The sequence below is a fragment of the Mesocricetus auratus genome, unplaced genomic scaffold (assembly GCF_017639785.1).
Source record: "Mesocricetus auratus isolate SY011 unplaced genomic scaffold, BCM_Maur_2.0 Super-Scaffold_100025, whole genome shotgun sequence".
NCBI lineage: Eukaryota > Metazoa > Chordata > Mammalia > Rodentia > Cricetidae > Mesocricetus > Mesocricetus auratus.
The window spans coordinates 27,878,682-27,897,982 of NW_024429206.1; the positions used below are offsets into that span (position 1 = coordinate 27,878,682).

Here is a 19,301-nt window from a genome sequence, read left to right on the forward strand (position 1 = left end):
CCATTTGTACATCAGGGATAAATACTGATCTACTACCCAAGACCCCATAGATTGCCTAGGCCTCCTCACTGATACCCACATTCAGGGGGTCTGGATCAGTCCCATGCTGGATTCCCAGCCATCAGTCTGGGATTCAAGAGCTAACCCTTGTCAGGTCAGCTGTTTCTGGGGGTTAAACCAGCCCAGTCTTAACCCCTTTGCTCATCAGTCCTCCCTCTGTGTCACTGGGTTCCAGGAGTACAGCTCGGTGTCTAGCTGTGGGTGTCTGTCTCTGCTTCCATCAGACACTGGATGAAGGTTCTGTTTCCCAGACTCTCTGGCCATGGGATTGTAGGCTGGCACTCCCCTGATACATGTCTAAAACCCATATATGAGTGAGTACATACCATGTTTCTCTTCTTGTGACTGGGTTACCTCACTCAGGATGGCTTCTTCTAGTGCCATCCATTTGCCTGCAAATTTCAAGATTCCACTGGTTTTTTTTTCCGCTGAATAGTACTCCATTGTATAAATGTCCCACATTTTCTCTATCCACTCTTCAGTTGAGGGGCATCTAGGTAGCTTCCAGGTTCTGACTATTACAAATAATGCTGCTATGAACATAGTGGAACAGACATCCTTGTTGTTTGAATATGCATCTTTGGGTATATGCCTAAGAGTGGAATTACTGGGTCTTGTGGTAGGCTGATTCCCATTTACCTGAGCAATCTCCATACTGATTTCCAAACTGACTGTACAAGTTGGCACTCCCACCAGCAGTAGAGGAGTGTTCCCCTCTCTCCACATCGCCTCTGGCATAAACTGCCATTGGTGATTTTTATTTTAGCCATTCTGACAGGAGTAAAATGCATCTCAGAGTTTTTTTGATTTGCATTTCCCTGATGGCTAAGGATGTTGAGCACTTTCTCAAGTGTCTCTCAGCCATTTTAGACTCCTCTACTGAGAATTCTGTATTTAGTTCAATCCCCCACTTTTTAATTGGATCCTTTGGTGTTTTGGAGACTTGCTTCTTGAGTTCTTTGTAAATTTTGGAGATCAGCCCTCTGTCAGATGTGGGGTTAGTGAATATCTTTTCCCATTCTGTGGGCTGCCATTTTGTCTTGTTGACTGTATCCTTTGCCTTACAGAAGCTTCTCAGTTTCAGGAGGTTCCATTTATTAATTGTCAATCTCAGTGTCTGTGCGGTCTCCTGCACCAGTTCGTTCAAGGGTACCTTCCACTTTCTTTTCTAAGAGGTTCAGTGTGGCTAGATTTATGTTGATGTCTTTGATCCATGTATGCATAGTGATAGACTTGGATCTATCCGCATTCTTTTATATGCCAATATCCAGTTATCCCATCACCATTTGTTGAAGATGCTTTCTTTTTTCCATTGTATATTTTTAGCTTCTTTGTCGAAGATCAGATGTTCATATGTGTATGGGTTAATATTGGGGTGTTCAATTGGATTCCATTGGTCTACCTGTCTATTTTTGTGCCAAAACCAAACTGTTTTCAGGACTATAGCTCTATAATAGAGCTTGAAATCAGGGATGATGATTCCTCCGGATGTTGCTTTGTCGAGTAGGGTTGTTTTGGCTATCCTGGGTCTTTTGTTTTTCCATATAAAGTTGGGAAGTGTTCTTTCAAGGTCTGTGAAGAGTTGTTCTGGGATTTTAATGGGGATTGCATTGAATCTGTAGATTGCTTTTGGCAGGATTGCTGTTTTTACTACGTTGATCCTACCTACCCAAGACCATGGGAGATTTTTCCATTTTCTGGTGTCTTCTTTCTTTAAAGACTCAAAGTTCTTGCGATACAGGTCTTTCACTTGTTTGGTTAGTGTTACCACAAGGTATTTTATGTTGTTTGTGGCTATTGTAAAGGGTGATGATTCTCTGATTTCTTTCTCAGCCCTTTTAACGTCTGTATATAGTAGGGCTACTGATTTTCTTGTGGTGATCTTGTATCCTGCCACTTTGCTGAAAGTATTAATCAGCTATAGGAGTTCCTTGGTAGAGTTTTTTGGATCACTTATGTAAACTATCATATCATCTGCAAATAGTGGAAGTTTGACCTCTTCCTTTCCAAATTGTATCCCCTTGATCTCCTTTTGTTGTCTTATTGCTCTAGCTAGAACTTCAAGTACAATATTGAAAAAGTATGGAGAGAGTGGACAGCCTTGTCTTGTTCCTGAAATTAGAGTAATTGAATTGAGTTTCTGTCCATTTAGTTTGATGTTTGTTGTTGGTTTTCTGTATATAGCTTTTATTATGTTTAGGTATGTTCCTGTTATCCCAGAACTCTCCAAGACCTTTATCATGAAGGGGTGCAGGATTTTGTCAAAGGCTTTTCCTGCATCTAGTGAGATGATCATGTAATTTTTGTTTCTCAGCTTGTTTATATGCTGGATTACATTGATGGATTTTCGTATGTTGAACCATCCCTGCATCCCTGGGATAAAACCTACTTGATCATGGTGGATGATTGTTTTGATGTGTTCTTGGGTCCGATTTGCCAGTATTTTATTGAGTATTTTTGCATCAATGTTCATGAGGGATATTGGTCTGAAGTTCTCTTTCTTAGTTGTGTCTTTGTGTTCCTTGGGTATCAAGGTTATTGAAGCCTCGTAGAAAGAGTTTGGCAAAGACCCTTCTGCTTCTATTGCATGGAATACTTTGAGAAGAATTGGTATAAGCTGTTCTTTGAATTTCTGGTAGAATTCTGCACTGAGGCCATCTGGACCTGGGCTTCTTTTGGTTGGGAGACTTTTGATGACTGCTTCTATTTCCATAGGGGTTATAGGTCTATTTGAATTGCTTATCTATTCTTGATTTAATTTTGGCAAGTGATAGCTATCCAGAAAATTGTCCATTTCCTTTAAATTTTCGAATTTTGTGGAATACAGGTTTTCAAAGTATGACCTGATGATTCTCTGGATTTCCTCAGTGTCCCTTGTTATGTGTCCCTTTTCATTTCTGATTTTGTTAATTTGCATGTTCACACTCTGCCATTTTGTAAGTTTGGTTTTGTAAGTTTGGCTAAAGGTTTGTCTATCTTGTTGATTTTCTCAAATCCCTGATATACAAACAGTCTTCATGTGCCTATAGCACAAAGAGGGATGCTCTCTCAGCCTGGACTCTTAGGGGAGTGCCTGGACCCTACCCAGAGTAAAATGACAGACTCTGATATCCCCTATGTGGAAGGATTTGGCAATAGGGTGGGAGGGTGGGGGGGAAAGGGGAGTGGAGGAGGAGGGGAGGGAGAGGGAACTGGGATTGACATGTAAAACAAGCTATTTAAAATAAAAAAATTAAAAAAAAATAACCAAGTCTTTGTTACATTGATTCTTTGTATTGTTTTCCTAGTTTCTACTTTATTGATTTCAGGCCTCAATTTGATTATTTCCTGGCATCTACTCCTTCTGGGTGTATTTGCTCCTTTGTGTTCTAGAGCTCTCAGCTGTGATGTTAATTCTCTGGTATAACTGTTCTCCAGTTTCTTCATGTGGGCACTTAGTGCTATGAACTTCCCCCCGTAGCACTGCTTTCAAAGTGTCCCATAGGTTTGGGTATGTTGTGTCTTCATTCTCATTGGATTCTCGGGAGTCTTTAATTTTTTTATTTCTTTGACACAGGAATGGTTCAATTTTGCATTATTCAATTTCCATCAGTTTGTAGGGTTTCTGTAATTTGTGTTGTTGTTAAATTCTTATTTTAATGGTGGTCTGATAAGATGCATGGAGTTATTCCAATTTTTTGTACCTGTTGAGGTTTGATATGTTGCCAAGTATGTGCTTGATTTTTGAGAAAGTCCCATGTGGCGCTGAGAAGAAGGTATACTCTTTTGTATTTAGATGGAATGTTCTATAGATGTCTGTTAATCCCAATTGGGTCATATCTTCTATTAGTTCCTTTGTTTCTGTGTTGAGTTTCTGTCTGGTATTCCTGTCTAGGGGTGAGAGTGGGGTGTTGAAGTCTCCCACTATAAGTGTATGGGACTTTATATGTCATTTGAGTTTTAGTAATGCTTCTTTTATGAACATGGATGCCTTTGTATTTGGGGCATAGATGTTCAGAATTGAAACTTCATCTTGGTGTATTTCTCCTGTAATGAGTATGTAATGACCTACTTCATCTCTTTTGATTGATTTTATTTTAAAATCTAATTTGTTTGGTATTAGGATTGCTACCCCCACTTGTTTCTTGGGTCAATTTGATTGGAAAATCTTTTTCCAACCCTTAACTCTGAGGTGATGTCTGTCTTTGAGCCTTAGGTGTGTTTCTTATATGCAGCAGAAGGATGGGTTCTGTCTTCAAATTCATTCTGTTAGCCTGTGTCCTTTTATGGGAGAGTTAAGAACATTAATATTGAGGGATATTAATGACCATTGATTGCTCATTCTTGCTTGTTTTGGAATGGTTGCTGGTAATGGAATTATATGTGGATTTCCACCCCTTTTTTTCTTTTGTCTGTTGGTGAGGTGGGAATATCTATTGTCTATGTTTTTCTGGCTGTAATTGACTTCCTTGGGTTGGAGTTTTCCTTCCAGAACTTTCTGTAAGTCTGGGTTAGTGGATATGTATTGTTTGAATCTGGTTTTGTCATGGAATATCTTGTTTTCTCCATCTATAGTGATTGAAAGCTTTGCTGGGTATAATAGTCTGGGCTGGCATCCGTGGTCTCTCAGTGTTGATAGAATATCTATCCAGGACCTTCTGGATTTCAGAGTTTCCATGGAGAAGTCAGGTGTAATTCTGATAGGTTTGCCTTTATATGTTACTTGACCTTTTTACTTAGCTGCTCTTAATATTCTTTCTTTATTCTATGTGTTAGGAGTCTTGATTATTATGTGGTGAGAGAACTTTTTGTTGTAGTCCACTCTATTTGGTGTTCTGTAGGCTTCTTGTACTTTCATTGCATGTCTTTCTTTAGGTTGGAAAAGTTTTCTTCTATAATTTTGTTGAATATGTTTTCTGCCCCTTTGAGGTGGTTTTCTTCACCTTCTTCTATACCTATTATTCTTAGGTTTGGTCTTTTCACTGTGTCCCATATTTCCTGGATATTTTGTGTTAGAGATTTGTTGGACTTAAGATTTTCTTTGGTCGATGAATCTATTTCTCCTAGTGTATCTTCAACACCTGAGATTCTCTCTTCCATCTCTTGTATTCTGTTGGCTATGCTTGCATCTGTAGTACCTGACCATTTGCCCAGCTTTTCGATCTCCAGCCTCTTTCAGACTGTGGTTTTTTTTTATTGTCTCTATTTCAGTTTGCAACCCTTGCACTGTTTGAATTGTTTCTTGCAATTTTTGCTTTGTCTTTTCCTCCATTTATTGCATTTTTTGGATTTTTGGTTTGTTTTTTCTTCCATTTTTAAGAGATTTTCCCATATCCCCTTTGAGGGCCTCTATCATTTTCATGAAGTTATTTTTAAGGCTGTTCTCTTCTGCATCGTTTGCATTGGGATGTTTGAGTCTTGCTGGTGTAGAGTCTATAGAATCTGGTGGCGTCATATTTGTTTTTCTGTTGCTGAGTGTGTTTTTGTATTGTCTCCTTCCCATCCCTTCTTCTAGCTGGTGCAGAAAGGTCCTCTTCCTGGCTTGGTGGCTAGGGGACCAGCGTTCCCTTTCAGTGGGTGCAAGCAAGTCCAATACTCTGGTAGTTCTTCTCTTCCTGGTCCTAGTCCTGATCCGGGCCCATGGGTGGAGAAGAAGACCAGGAATCTGGGGTGGAAGGCTCAGTGGCAGTCCCCAGGCAGTCCCCAGGCACTTGCCAAGGGCATCACTCTTAACCTATACCATCTCTCTGGCCTCTCTGCTCATTTTTGATTGGGCTAAATTGCCTACATTATCATTATCAAGTTATAAAAGTTATCTGTGTGTGTGTGTGTGTGTGTGTGTGTGTGTGTGTAGGATGGTGTGGGGGATGGTGTATGAGAAGAGGTATGGGTGTGGGATGATGTGGGGAGGGTGGTGTGGGGTGAATGGTGTAGGAGGTATGGTGTGTGTGAGATGGTGTGTTAGGGGATGATTGTGGTAGGAGAGACTGTGTGGGGGGGATGGTGTTGGGGGGATGATGTGTGGTAGGGATTGGTTTAATGGGGGCTGGTTTTTGTGGGGGTGGTATGTGTGTGAGAATGGTGTGGGAGAGTAATGTGGGGGGGAAGATGGTGTTGTGGAACAATCTTAGTACAGTGTAAATATGTATTGCTCTCATTGTTAATAAAATCTGATTGGCTGGTGGCTAGGCATGGATTTTTGGACAGAAAGAATGCTGGGAAGAAGAAGGACGGAGTCAGAGTTGTCATCAGCCAGACAGAAAGGAAGCAGGACATGCAGGAGAAGTAAAATCCACAAGCCTTAGGGCACCACACTAATAGAAGTGGGTTCATTTAAGCTGTAAGAGCTAGTTAGTAATAAGCCTGAGCTACAAACCAAGTTATATTAATAATAAGTCTCTGGGTAGTTATTTGGGAAGTGGCTGGCAGAACAGAGTTGATCCGGGTCCTGATGAGAAACTCCACCTACAAGATGGTGTGTGGCAGAGGAGATGGTATGGAAGGAAGATGGTGTGTGGCGAGAAATGGTGTAAGGGATGGTTTAGGGAAGATGGTGTGTGGTGGGGTTGGTATTGTGGTGCTGAAGAGTACACCAGAAGGACTTGGGAGGTAATTCTCTCCTGCCACCATGGGTTGTGGAACTCAGATCATCAGGGTTACACTGCAAGCACTTTAGCCTCTGAGCCCCGGGATGGCCCTATTTCATGTTTGTCTGTTTGTGTTTGTGACAGGGTCTCCTGTTTCCCAGGATTTTCGTATCTATCCATGCACTCTCGGGGACGAGCATGACTAGGTTGGGAGGAACGAGTACAGGATAAACACATGGACACGCAGGATGCTGGGCTCTCTGGTGGAGAAGCTGCAGCAGGCAGAGAACTCAGCAGGCTGGGTTGATGCTCACAGTTGGACAACGTGGTGTGTTAATGGTAGACAGGTCAACAAGGAAGCAGGGTGAGCTAGTCTTGGGCGCAGGTGTCTCTGTTGGGGAGCAGACTTCAGGCATCAAACATCTTAGGGGAGGCAACTATGGTGGAAACACACTATGTACATCCAGACTCAGACCAAGAGGGAAGGCTATGCCATTTCCCTGAACCTAGCATGGGGAAGGCTTTGCCAGATTCCCATGTGTCTGAGACATTGGGGTCTTTGACATGGCTGTGCCGTGACAACAGCACACACCCACTCAGAACTTCATACATCTAGGTGTGTTCCTCCACTCCTGCACAAAGGCTGCCCATTAGCCAAGAATGACCTGAAACCACAGATCTTTCTGTCCTGGCCTCCCAAGTGCTGGGACAACACACATGCTCTACCTGGCTTTGTCCCATGCTTGGAAATGTCATAATCACCCTATAATTTATAAACACACATACAAGATATTAGGATTTTGATCCTCATAGTATTGAATGTATAGGTCAATTTTATTGGTATCTATATACTTATAGTATGTACTTTCCATCTCCATGAAAATGCTGTTTAGGTAAACTTTCACACAATCCATTTATTGGCCCACCTTAGCCCCATTTTCTTAGTCCTACCTACCTTAAAACCTGTGATCTATCTAGCAATGTACACAATGAGGTTCTCAGTTCTTGGGTCCACAGTGTCTGTAAGCATCAATGGTGCTAGTCTCCAGCATATCAGATAATGTCAACATTGGGACCAGCAATATGGCTCAGCAGGTAAGAGGGCTAGTTGTCAAATCTGATGACCTGAATTTGATACCCTGGGAATGGTGAAAGGAGAGATATGACCCTACAAATTGTCCTCTGACCTTCACGTGCAGGACATAGTGTGCAAATCCATGAGCGGGTCAACATGTGTACACACACAGTATTAAAAAAACTAACCACTTGAAGCTAGAGAAATGGTTCAGTGGTTAAGAACACTGCTACTCTTACAGATTACTGGTTCTGGTTCCTACCCCCACATGACAGCTGACAACCATTTGCAGGAGATCCCAAGTTTTCTTCTGTTGTCGTTGGGTACCAGGCATGGACATGGAGCAATATATGCATGCAAGCAAAACACTCCTACACATACATCTTTAAAAAGAAGAGAACCACATCAGGGATCCCCATTTTGTTATAACCATTAACAACTCCAGTGGGATGTCCCAGAAGTTCTAGTGACATTATCAGCTCAGTGTCTGGTTGTTTCAAATAGAGGTCATGGTGACTCAATGCAAGACTTGTGAATGACAGACAGAATGACATACACAGGTAGGATCAACAGATGCTACTTGATCAAGTGGAATACCTCCTTCCGGGAAGAAAATATGGTGCCCACAACACACTGGCACATTCCTCTTTCTTTATTCACAGGTGATCTGTCTCATGATGGCTTGGCCTAAGCCCATCAAGAGTTGGCTCCCACCACCCCATCCTGCCTCTAAATGTGTCTCTGAGACCATCGACTGGGACCTTCTCCCTCAAGAACTGACCAACCTGACCAGCCTTCTTTACTGGCCTCCAACTGGTGGAGACAGGGATGACTTTTTGGCGTCTACCAGCCCCCAAACCTCCACGTACACCTTGAAGGGTCCTGCTCAGGCCAGCTATACTCTGGGAAGTAACCTAGAGGCCATCCTTGTGGCTAGGGATCACCAGGGTAGGCCCAAGACTCATGGTGGAGACCTGTTTCGGGCGAAGCTCCTGGGCCCAGAGTTGAGAGCAGGAGTCCCAGGGAGGTGACGGATCTGGAGAACGGCACCTACCTCCTGTCCTTCCCCTGCTCTGGGCCGGGTGGGCCCAGGTGCAGGTGAGGCTGATCCACTCGAGTGAGGCAGTCGGGGTCCTGCAGAGGGTCTGGAGAGAAAGACGGGCCACCGTTGACTTCAGAGGGTATTTCCGAGGAAGGGACGGCACTCGAGAGACTGTTATCTGCAACGTGGACCCTCAGTCAACTGGAGCCAAGGGGCCCACCTGCCGGTACAGAGACGTGGTCTCCGGGGAGGTCTGGTTCTGTGCTCAGCCCTCTGCTCTGCCCTGCAACGCTTTAGTAGGTCACTCGAGTGGGAGTTACCTGAAGGTGACCACACCGCGTGATGAAGACCTGCTGGCTGGGTGAGAAACCCCAATACTGATGTGTCCCCGTCCCAAGTGCGAAACCCCAATACTGATGTGTCCCCGTCCAAGTGAAAAACCCCAATACTGATTGATATGTCCCCGTCCCAAGTGAAAAACCCCAATACTGATGTGTCCCCGTCCCAAGTGAGGAACCCCAATACTGATGTGTCCCCGTCCCAAGCACGAAACCCCAATACTGATGTGTCCCCGTCCAAGTGAGAAACCCCAATACTGATGTGTCCCCGTCCCAAGTGAGAAACCCCAATACTGATGTGTCCCCGTCCCAAGTGAGAAACCCCGAATACTGATGTGTCCCCGTCCCAAGTGAGGAACCCCAATACTGATGTGTCCCCGTCCCAAGTGAGAAACCCCAATACTGATGTGTCCCTGTCCCAAGTGAGAAACCCCAATACTGATGTGTCCCCGTCCCAAGTGAGAAACCCCAATACTGATGTGTCCCCGTCCCAAGTGAGGAACCCCAATACTGATGTGTCCCCGTCCCAAGTGAGAAACCCCAATACTGATGTGTCCCCATCCCAAGTGAGGAACCCCAATGCCGATGTGTCCCCGTCCCAAGTGCATGCTTGCTCTCTCCCTCTCTCTCTCTCTCTCTCCTTCTCCCTCCCTCTCTCTCCCTCTCTCTCTCTCTCTCTCACACACACACACAGACACACACTCATGTGTGTACATATGAGGGGCAGTTCACGTATGTGTCGTAAGCTCGTGTGGGCATCAGAAGACACTTGAGGCCGTCACTTCTCTCCTTCCACCATAAGGGGGCGTTTATCAACCCCAGCTCATCATGCTTGGCAGCAAGAACCTTTACCTGTTGAGGCTTCATCATCACCATCATCACCATCATCTCTTTATTTAGAGATTGTTGCAGCCCAGACTGCACTCAAATTGCTTGTGTGGTAGAGGATGACCTTGTAATGGAGGCAGAAAACTCACGAGCCAAGTGTATCCTTGGCTGCTTAGTGATACAAGTCCAGCCAGGGATGGACTTGTATCAGGTTAAACCGGGTGCCAAAACAGCAAGAGGTAGGGGTGGGGCTGGCCTGTATTCCCGAGTGACTTAAAGTTTCTTTAACAACAGTAAAACATTGTATCGTTCTTTCTAGACTCTAGTGAGATTCCTGTGTTTTCCTCCTCCACTTCCTGTGGAGCTCCGTTTATTACAGAGAGAACCACGTGACCCTTTTGTTAACTTGACTATGAGTGAATGATACCATTGCTCTCTTCCGAGTCTATTCCTCCTACTACAATCGCCCTGTCAGTGCTCACTGTGTTGTAGTGAGCTGGAATTAGGCAGAGAGATTCCCTGGTCAACCTCCCTCAAAGTTCACACTCGGTGTTTCTTCAGGCGTGTGACTGACCAGACACTCCCTTCAGGCATATCTCCAATCCTGGTGACACCAGCAGCCACAGGAAACCTGAGTGATCTGGGTGAGTGAGGCTGGAAAATCAGGGTGGGAGAGGTTGTCAGCTGAGAGGGGTTGTGGGCCTTTATGCTGTGGGGTGTGTGTGTGTGTGTGTGTGTGTGTGTGTGTGTGGTAGGTGTGTGCCTGTGTGTATCTGTGTATGTTTGTGGTGTGTTTCTTGGTGTGTGTGTGTGTGGTGCAGGGGTGTGTGTTTGCATGTGTGTATATGTGTGTTTGTTGTCTGTTTGTGTGTGTGTGTGTGTGTGTGTGTGTGTGTGTGTGTGTGTGGTATATGGGTGGGTGGGGTTCGCTCTCCCCTGCAGAAGTGTATGAGGTCAGGCTGAGGTCAGAATTTGCACCAGTTTCTCTCTGTTTCGATGTATTTGACTTTAAGATGTGCTACGGTTCACTTACTTGTGTGCATCTGTAGTGCCAGGATTTGAACTCAGGCCATGAGGCTTGGGAGCAGGTGCCTTTGCCTGCTGAGCCATCTCACTGGAGGTCTGTTGTTTTCTTTTTTGCAAGTTTTTTTCAGTATCCTGTTAATCAGCAGTAATCAGAGGGAATTACGGGGCTCTGCCAGCCCAAGGGAGGCTCGAGTTAATTCTGCTTTCAGGCCACACCCAGAAAGCCAGCAGCCAGGCAGGAGCCAGGTCGGTGCACAAAGCATTGCTCATAGAGGCCCAGTGCAGCGTTTGCACAGTGACGCCTCCCTCAAAGAAGTAAGGGACTCCTGGATCCATCGTATGCCCAACCCAAAGGCCAGACTGAAGGGGAAGCGAGGAAGATCTGTAGGGTCCTCCCTGCAGCTCACAGAGCTCCACATGAAAACACCACAGATGCGTGCACGCACACACACACACACACAGAGAGAGAGACAGAGAGACAGAGAGACAGAGACAGAGACAGAGACAGAGAGGATGAAATCTATGTAGAAAATCTGTTTAACCACTAAAGAACATTGGGCACAGGGTAGAAAGTGTCAGCTGTTTTGTGCTCTGATCCAGAGCACACCAGACACGGCGCCCAGAGGACGCAAGGGTGGGCCTAGAGCCTCAGGCACAAGGATTCAAGTGTCCAGCCATGTGGCCTTGGGATGCCTGTGTCCAGACACCGTCTAAGCTGGAGTTCCAACCCATCCCTAACATCCTGTAATCCCCAAGTGGATGGTCACTGAGGGAGGCCCTTGAGCTGCTCCCATGTGTGGGCAACCACTCCTACCAGGAAAGGTGCTGGTCACCGGCCCCAGGCTGGAGGAAGGGTTCCGGGTACATGCAGGAAGGATGTCCCGCGCTACCGTCTCGCCAGCAAGAACGACGCAGAACACTCGGAGCTCCTAGGCTTATATAAGGGGCTGGGTTTCTTAGCTTGGGGTCTCCCTCTAAGAAGCTGATCATCTATCTCTCAAGATGCATTAAAGCTTTACTGCAGAAGGATCCGAGTGTTCTGCGTCGTTCTTGCTGGCGAGACGGTAGCGCGGGACATCTGGTGCCGAAACCCGGGAACTCTTCAACATCGCCGGCGCCGCGGGAGACCCCTCGGAAGACGGGGCGGATTCAGAACTGCAGGGACGTAGGTTCAGAGAGGTATGCTTTATCCTGAACAACCCTTTTCTCGACTTTGGCCTTAGTTTGTCATCACCGTGGGACGGGTCAGTGGAGGCTTTGGTGCTAGTCCTGTTTGTCCTTCTCCTTCATCGTGGCTGGTGCTGACAGAACGGCGCTGTCCGTCTGGCGCTGTCCATCTGGCGCTGTCCATCTGGCGCTGTCCATCTGGCGCTGTCAGTCTGGTGCTGTCAGTCTGGTGCTGTCAGTCTGGTGCTGTCAGTCTGGTAACGGAGTTGAGCGCGTTTTTAGATAAGCTGTCAGCGCGATGGGGTCGTCACAGTCAGTGGTTACAGCCTTACAGACTGTGCTAAAACAAAGAGATCTTAAAATTGCACCACGAACACTTCAAAATTTTGTGAAGGAGGTAGATAGAGTGGCACCATGGTATGCTTGTTCCGGGTCCCTCACTGTGGCCTCATGGAACAAGCTAGGTAAAGAACTAGACAGGAAGCATGCAGAAGGAGATCTCTGCTTAGGTACCAAAGCCATTTGGAAGCTAGTTAAAAACTGCTTGGAGGATGAGGCCTGTCACCCTGCTATAATAGAAAGTCAGGGAACCTTAGAGGAAGTTCAGGATAGCATGTCAGAAACTGAACGGAGTGAGAGAATGGGAGCTCGCAAAAGAAAAGACATGTCTAAGAAAAAAGGCCCTCCCCAGGAAGTTAAGAAAGGGGGAGAGAAAGAAGGGAGTTATCATTCACCCCTTAACAAATCTAAGAAAAAGAAAAAGCCAGAATCTAGTCTATACCCTGCAGTAGAGCTAGAAGCCTTGGAGCTAGATAATTCTGATTCTGACACTCTGGATTCTAGCGAAGAAGGTGGTCTAGAGGAGGAGGTGGCACGGTATGAGGAAAAAGATATCACCCTGATAGACACCGGCCACTGAAAACAAAAATGAATGTGAGGCCACCGCCTATAAATCCGGCGGGCTCACGCCCCTCAGCGCCTCCGCCAGTATGAGCTTCGGCTGAATACTGGTACTGACTCCTTTTTACCTTTAGAGGAACGGAGAAAAATACAAATGGCTTTTCCAGTATTCGAGAATGTGGAAGGCGGAAGAGTACATACCCCCGTAGATTACAATCAAATCAAAGAATTGGCCGAATCCGTTCGTAATTATGGGGTCAATGCTAACTTTACCACATTACAGGTGGAAAGGCTTGCTAATTTTGCCATGACTCCCACTGACTGGCAAACGACAGTGAAAGCAGTGCTTCCCAACATGGGACAATACATGGAATGGAAGGCTCTCTGGTATGATGCAGCCCAGGCACAAGCTAGAGTTAATGCCACGGCTGAAGATGAGAATCAGAGGCAGTGGACATTTGAAATGCTGACAGGTCAGGGTCAACATGCCCTTAATCAAACCAACTACATCTGGGGCGTCTATGGTCAGGTGTCGGCCGCCGCTATTAAAGCATGGAAGGCCCTCACAAAAGGGAGAGTCCAGTGGACACCTTACAAAGATTGTCCAAGGACCCCAAGAGCCATTTTCAGACTTTGTGGCCAGAATGACAGAGGCCGCCAGTCGCATCTTTGGTGATTCAGAACAAGCTATGCCCCTGATTGAGCAACTTGTCTATGAACAAGCAACCCAGGAATGTCGAGCGGCTATCGCCCCTCGCAAAAGCAAAGGTTTACAAGATTGGCTCAGAGTGTGCAGGGAGCTGGGGGGACCCCTAACCAATGCAGGACTAGCTGCCGCCATTTTACAAACGCACAGGTATAGAGATTTATCTAATCGAAAAGCTTGTTTTAATTGTGGGAGAATGGGGCACCTTAAGAAAGATTGTCAAGCCCCTGAAAGAACAAGAGAATCGAAGCTTTGCTATCGTTGTGGTAAAGGTTATCATAGGGCTAGCGAATGCAGGTCAGTCCGGGATGTAAAAGGGATAACTGACAGCGACAGTTAACTCCAACTGATAGTGGATGTCAGCGCCATCTTCTAACGGCAATAGCGATAGCGAGGGCGGCTCCTCACATCTCCCCCTATTCATTTATTTTTGAAGCAATAGGACACCCACAACTTTGGAGTGGAGATAGAGGTCAAATCCCCATGTGCAAATTCGGAACATGTACAAAGCTCCTCTCCAGGGTCTTATCCCCAGAGGAAGTCCTGACCAGTCCGATGTCTTTTTTCTGGGGGAAGGAGATCATGACATAGAACCTTCATGCAAGATGACTTATCTCCCAGGAGAAAGTCGTTATACCGCAGACCTCTCCTGTGCAGTGCTTAGCCTTGCAACTCCTTGGGCTGCTGAAGCCTACCCACTCTATCCCGTGCAATGAGACTAGCCTCGTGGGGTGCAAGAGCTGGGAGGCCAGCGACCTATTGCTTTAACATGGTTAACCAAATGTCAGGGGATGCTCCGTGTTCTAAGGCAGCAAGTGCTTGTGCCACCACCACTTTCTCCTTTTGTTTGGGCTCTGAGCGTACACACCATCCAAAGCATCAACACTATTCCACAGCAGAGAACTAGGCTAAATGATCCTACCCCCACCCATTCCTTAAAATAAGAAAATGCAGATGAAATCCAGGGGAGAGGTCTTCCATCAGAGAAAGATCCAGATGCGTCGAATTCACTTGCAGGATCGCCATTCTCAACTCACGGAGTGTCTGCTCAAACTCAAAAGTCCAATTCTGTAATAAATGTTGAGACAGAGCTTTTGACAGGTTAGCTGCTCTTGTAAAATTCTCATATTGTACTAAGTGACACAAAGGCCAGGCAACTTTGTTCACATCCCAATTTGGCCATCTGCCACAATATATCCAATTGTTCCTGAACCAAATTAATCTGTTGGTTTACCAACATCAGGCCTCCTTGTATCTGAGAATTGGCAGTGGCCTGTTTATCTAGGACCATGGTCACAGTGGCCTATAGTTCATTAATGGTTTGAGTTGTCTGCACAGTGGCAGAAAGTGCAAGGGCCGAGGCGGTAACCGAAGCAGTAACCGCGGCGGTGGCTATCAGGCCCACAATAATAGCAGAGATCCCAAAAATCTCGCTTTTCCCTAAACAAACTCAAATTACTTGGCGCCTCAACAGGAGCTGGAATAAATCGAGGCATGCGCATTACCAAAGCAAAAGGGTGCTTAATAGCATCCCAGCATAATGCATAAAAACAATTCTAAGCAGAACAATTTATTTCTTTCTGATTCTTACCTAAGGTATCATTACTCACAACCCAAATAAAGGGCAGCTGAATAATTAGTTCTCTTAAAAGGGGTATACTTAACATTGGAGGAGGACCAATCAGATGATCCAGAGCTCTGTCCCTCACTCAGACTGTTGCCTAATGCCCCTTTCCAATCAAAAGTAATCTGTCCCTTCTCACTATCATAGGAGAAAGATCAGTACAGCTTCCATTAATTCAAAAGGATTAGCATTAGATCTTTCTGGATCCATATGAATAAAATTATCCTTTAATGAAGAAATCACAGTAAAGCACAAGCTTCCTACTAATGACAAGGTTCTCTCATCCTGAAAACTCTGTATCTGAGGATCTAAAGGCAAAAAGGCAAGCCCCAACTCTCTATTATTTGTGAAAAATCTAGGGAACACCTGGGCATTCTGCATCACTGGCATCGGTAGGGGAAGGTAGACATGATGGCCCACCGTAACTCTCCCATCATACTAGGAACCATCATCCCGAGTAGGAGAGTCTTCATCACCCACTTGGCCTCCATCCTTCTTATTCTGGAGTTGTGAAGGAGCTCTTCGAGTGAGTCTTTCAGGGATCCACAGGGGGTTTTCTTCCTCCTGTGGAAAAACACACACAGCTCCCCTGGATCTTATAAGAATAGGATCCGGGCCTTTCCAGAGATCAGTCAAGACATCTTTCCATTTTACCATTTCTTTTGGCCTATCAGGCTCTAAACTGTGGCGATCAGCCGCAGTGTGGCCTTGGGCATCACAGTTCAAGAAATTAAGGGTAAAAAGTGCCATGGATACAGCAACTCTTGGTACCGAGGGTAGAACATCCTCAATACTCCCCTTTTGTTTAATCAGATATGATTTGAGTGTACGATGGGCACGTTCCACAATGCCCTGTCCTTGAGGGTTATAAGGTAGGCCAGTTAGATGGGTAACATCCATTTGCCGACAAAACTGTCGGAATTTTTGAGAGGTATATGCTGGTCCATTGTCTGTTTTTAAAATTCTGGGTTTTCCCCAAGCACTCCAGGCCTCAAGGCAATGTTGAATCACATATGAGGCCTTTTCCCCTGTTAGGGGTGTGGCGAACATTACGCCAGAACAGGTGTCAACAGAAACATGAACATATTGAAGCCTTCCAAAAGAGGGAATATGAGTAACATCCATCTGCCACATCTGCAATGGTCTAATGCCACGTGGGTTTATTCCCATGTGGGGAGTAGGTAAGAATTCGCAGCAATTCTGGCATTGAGTAACAATTTCCCTAGCCTCTTTCCTGGATAGAGCAAAACGACGGCGCAAGGTCTCAGCCGTCACATGAAAGCGCTTATGGAATTCTTTTGCTGCTTGTGCATGGGTAGACAAGGCAGCGGCCACCAGCTTTGTAGCCTTGTCCGCTAAGTCATTCCCTAAGGACATGGGACCTGGGAGTCCAGAATGTGCTCGGACATGGGTAATGAAAACAGGAAATCTCCTATTTAACAAGGCAGCTTGTATCTTCTGAAAGATGTTAGCAACTCTGCTGGAGGATCTTATTATTCCAGCTATCTCAAGGAGATTAACTGCATTAACCACATAAGAGGAATCTGATACAATATTGAGGGGTCCTGGAAAAGCCTCAAGAACCTCCAGTACTATCAGACATTCTACAACTTGAGGTGAAGTTTCATTATATTGTTTAGATATAACCCTATCCTTGACCACATAAGCTCCCATACCAGTTTTTGATCCATCAGTGTACACCACAGTCCCATCTGGGAGTGGGTCTTTAGCTGTCACTTGTGGAAACACTATAGCCTGGTTTAGGGCAAACTGTAAAATTGGATGCTTTGGAAAATGATTATCAATTTGTCCTGAAAAGGAAGTAACTAAAACTGCCCAATCACTAGATGTGGCTGCCAAGGTCTGAACTTGTGCAGCAGTATAAGGCACAATCAAGGAATCAGGATCCCTGCCAAAATGTGTAACAGCTGCTTTTATTCCGCGAGCGCGAGCTGTGCAACAGCATCAGGGTACCAGTCAATAATCTTAGCAGGGGAAGCATTTGGATGAATCCAAAGTAATGGTCCATGTTGCCACAGGACTGCAGTTGGCAATTGAGCTGTCTTAAAAACACACAGATTAAAAGGTAGTGACTCCTCAATTCGTTGTAATTGTGCTTCCTGTAAGGCCTCTTCCACCATCTGTAAGGCTCGGTGGGCGGCAGGGGTAAATTTTCTGGGTGAGGAGATATGAGGCTCACCCTCCAGGAGATCGAAGAGGGGTTTTAGATCAGCAGATGGAATTTTTAAAAAGGGCCTCAACCAATTTATATCTCCCAGAAGTTTCTGAAAATCATTTAATGTTTGTAAGTGGTCTTTGCGAATTTCTATTTTCTGAGGAACTATATTTTTGGGAGTAATCTTTGAGCCCAAAAAGAGGCCTGTATCTGCAATTTGAACCTTTTCTGAGGCAATCTCTAATCCCCACTGTTTTAATTCAGCCACCAGCATGGGAAAAGCCTTTTGTAAAACATCTAACTCTTTGTGACAAATAAGAATATCGTCCATATAATGGATAACGATTAAAGATGTAAATTGCTTCCTAATTGGCTCCAAAGCCTCCTGCACATATAGCTGACATATTGTTGGGCTATTGGCCATGCCTTGCGGCAGTACCTTCCACTGAAATCTCTTGTCTGGTTCCATATGATTAAGAGAAGGGATAGTGAAGGCAAACCTTGGTCTATCCCGTGGGTAAAGTGGAATAGAGAAGAAACAATCCTTAATATCTATAATAATAAGCTTCCAATCTTGAGGAAGTGCAGAAAGCAAAGGAAGGCCTCTTTGAACAGGGCCAAAAAGATGCATCTGATTGTTAATGGCCCGCAGGTCGTGGAGTAATCTCCACTTCCCAGATTTCTTCTTAATAACAAAAATTGGTGTATTCCATGGGGAGGTAGAAGGCTCTAGATGCCCCAGCCGTTCCTGTTCTTGCACTAATCTTGTGACAGCCTCTAATTTTTCAGAGGATAGAGGCCATTGAGAGACCCATAACGGCTCCTCTGTTTTCCATGGTATGGGTCGTGAAGCCTCAACGGCCCCTAAATAAAACCCAGTCCTTTTCTACCCCGATTTCCGTGTTGTGTAATGGGTTTTATTCTGCCTTGTTCTTGCCTACCCAAGCCTCTACCATTTGTATACCCCATCTTTGCCATAATGGCTGATGCCTGGGGGAGTATTCATTAGTTAGGGTCATGCCCATGGCTTGTAACACATCTCGTCCCCATAAATTTACAGGGAGTGGCAACACATAGGGGGTAAAACATCCCTGTTTGCCTTCAGCATCCCGCCAGGTTAAGGCTGAGGCACTGATGGCAGGAGAGGACTGGTATCCAAGACCTTGTAGAGAATGAGATGAAACAACAGTGGGCCAAGACTTCGGCCACCAATGGAGTGAAATAATGCTTTTGTCTGCTCCCGAATCCATTATCCCTTCAAATTCTTTTCCATTAATTAACAATTTTATTGTAGGTCTCTCATTTAGGGGTATAGCCAGATAGGCTGAATCACTTCCAGAAGATCCCATAGCCCTTTTTTGTAAAGTGTAGGTTTCTCCATCCCCGAGGGAGGGCAGCAACACCAGTTGTGCAATTCTATCTCCCTGCTTTATAGAAAATACACCCCGAGGGCTAGAACAGAGAACTTGAATCTCCTCTTTATGATATGGGTCAACAATCCCAGGATATATAATGAGTCCCTGTAAAGTTAAGGAGCCACGGCCCAGAATAAGCCCAATGGTGGCAGGGGGCAAAGGTCCAGGGGAATGGACTGGGACCGGTTGAACATTCATTTGGGGCATGAGTAAGAAGTCGGAGGCGGCACGCAAGTCCATTCCGGAGGTTCCTCGGAAACCTCTACTTCCTCTTGATTGCTTTTCTGAAATTGGTTCCCATATTTCTGAGGGCCCTGGGACCATGGGCCCCGTGACCCGTTTTTTGATTGGGGTACCTTGGATTCTTCAATAGGGGGC

At 45.5% G+C, this 19,301-nt stretch overlaps 1 protein-coding gene across 1 annotated transcript in view; it reads left to right on the top strand.

Moving 5' to 3' along the window:
- LOC121133996 (NXPE family member 3-like) overlaps window positions 1-19,301 on the top strand; it is a 43,193-nt gene that overhangs the window by 11,022 nt on the left and 12,870 nt on the right. Inside the window, 4 exon segments of the mRNA XM_040731508.1 lie at window positions 8,364-8,724; window positions 8,727-8,768; window positions 8,771-9,104; window positions 10,471-10,553. Coding sequence (XP_040587442.1) covers window positions 8,364-8,724; window positions 8,727-8,768; window positions 8,771-9,104; window positions 10,471-10,553 — 820 coding nt within the window.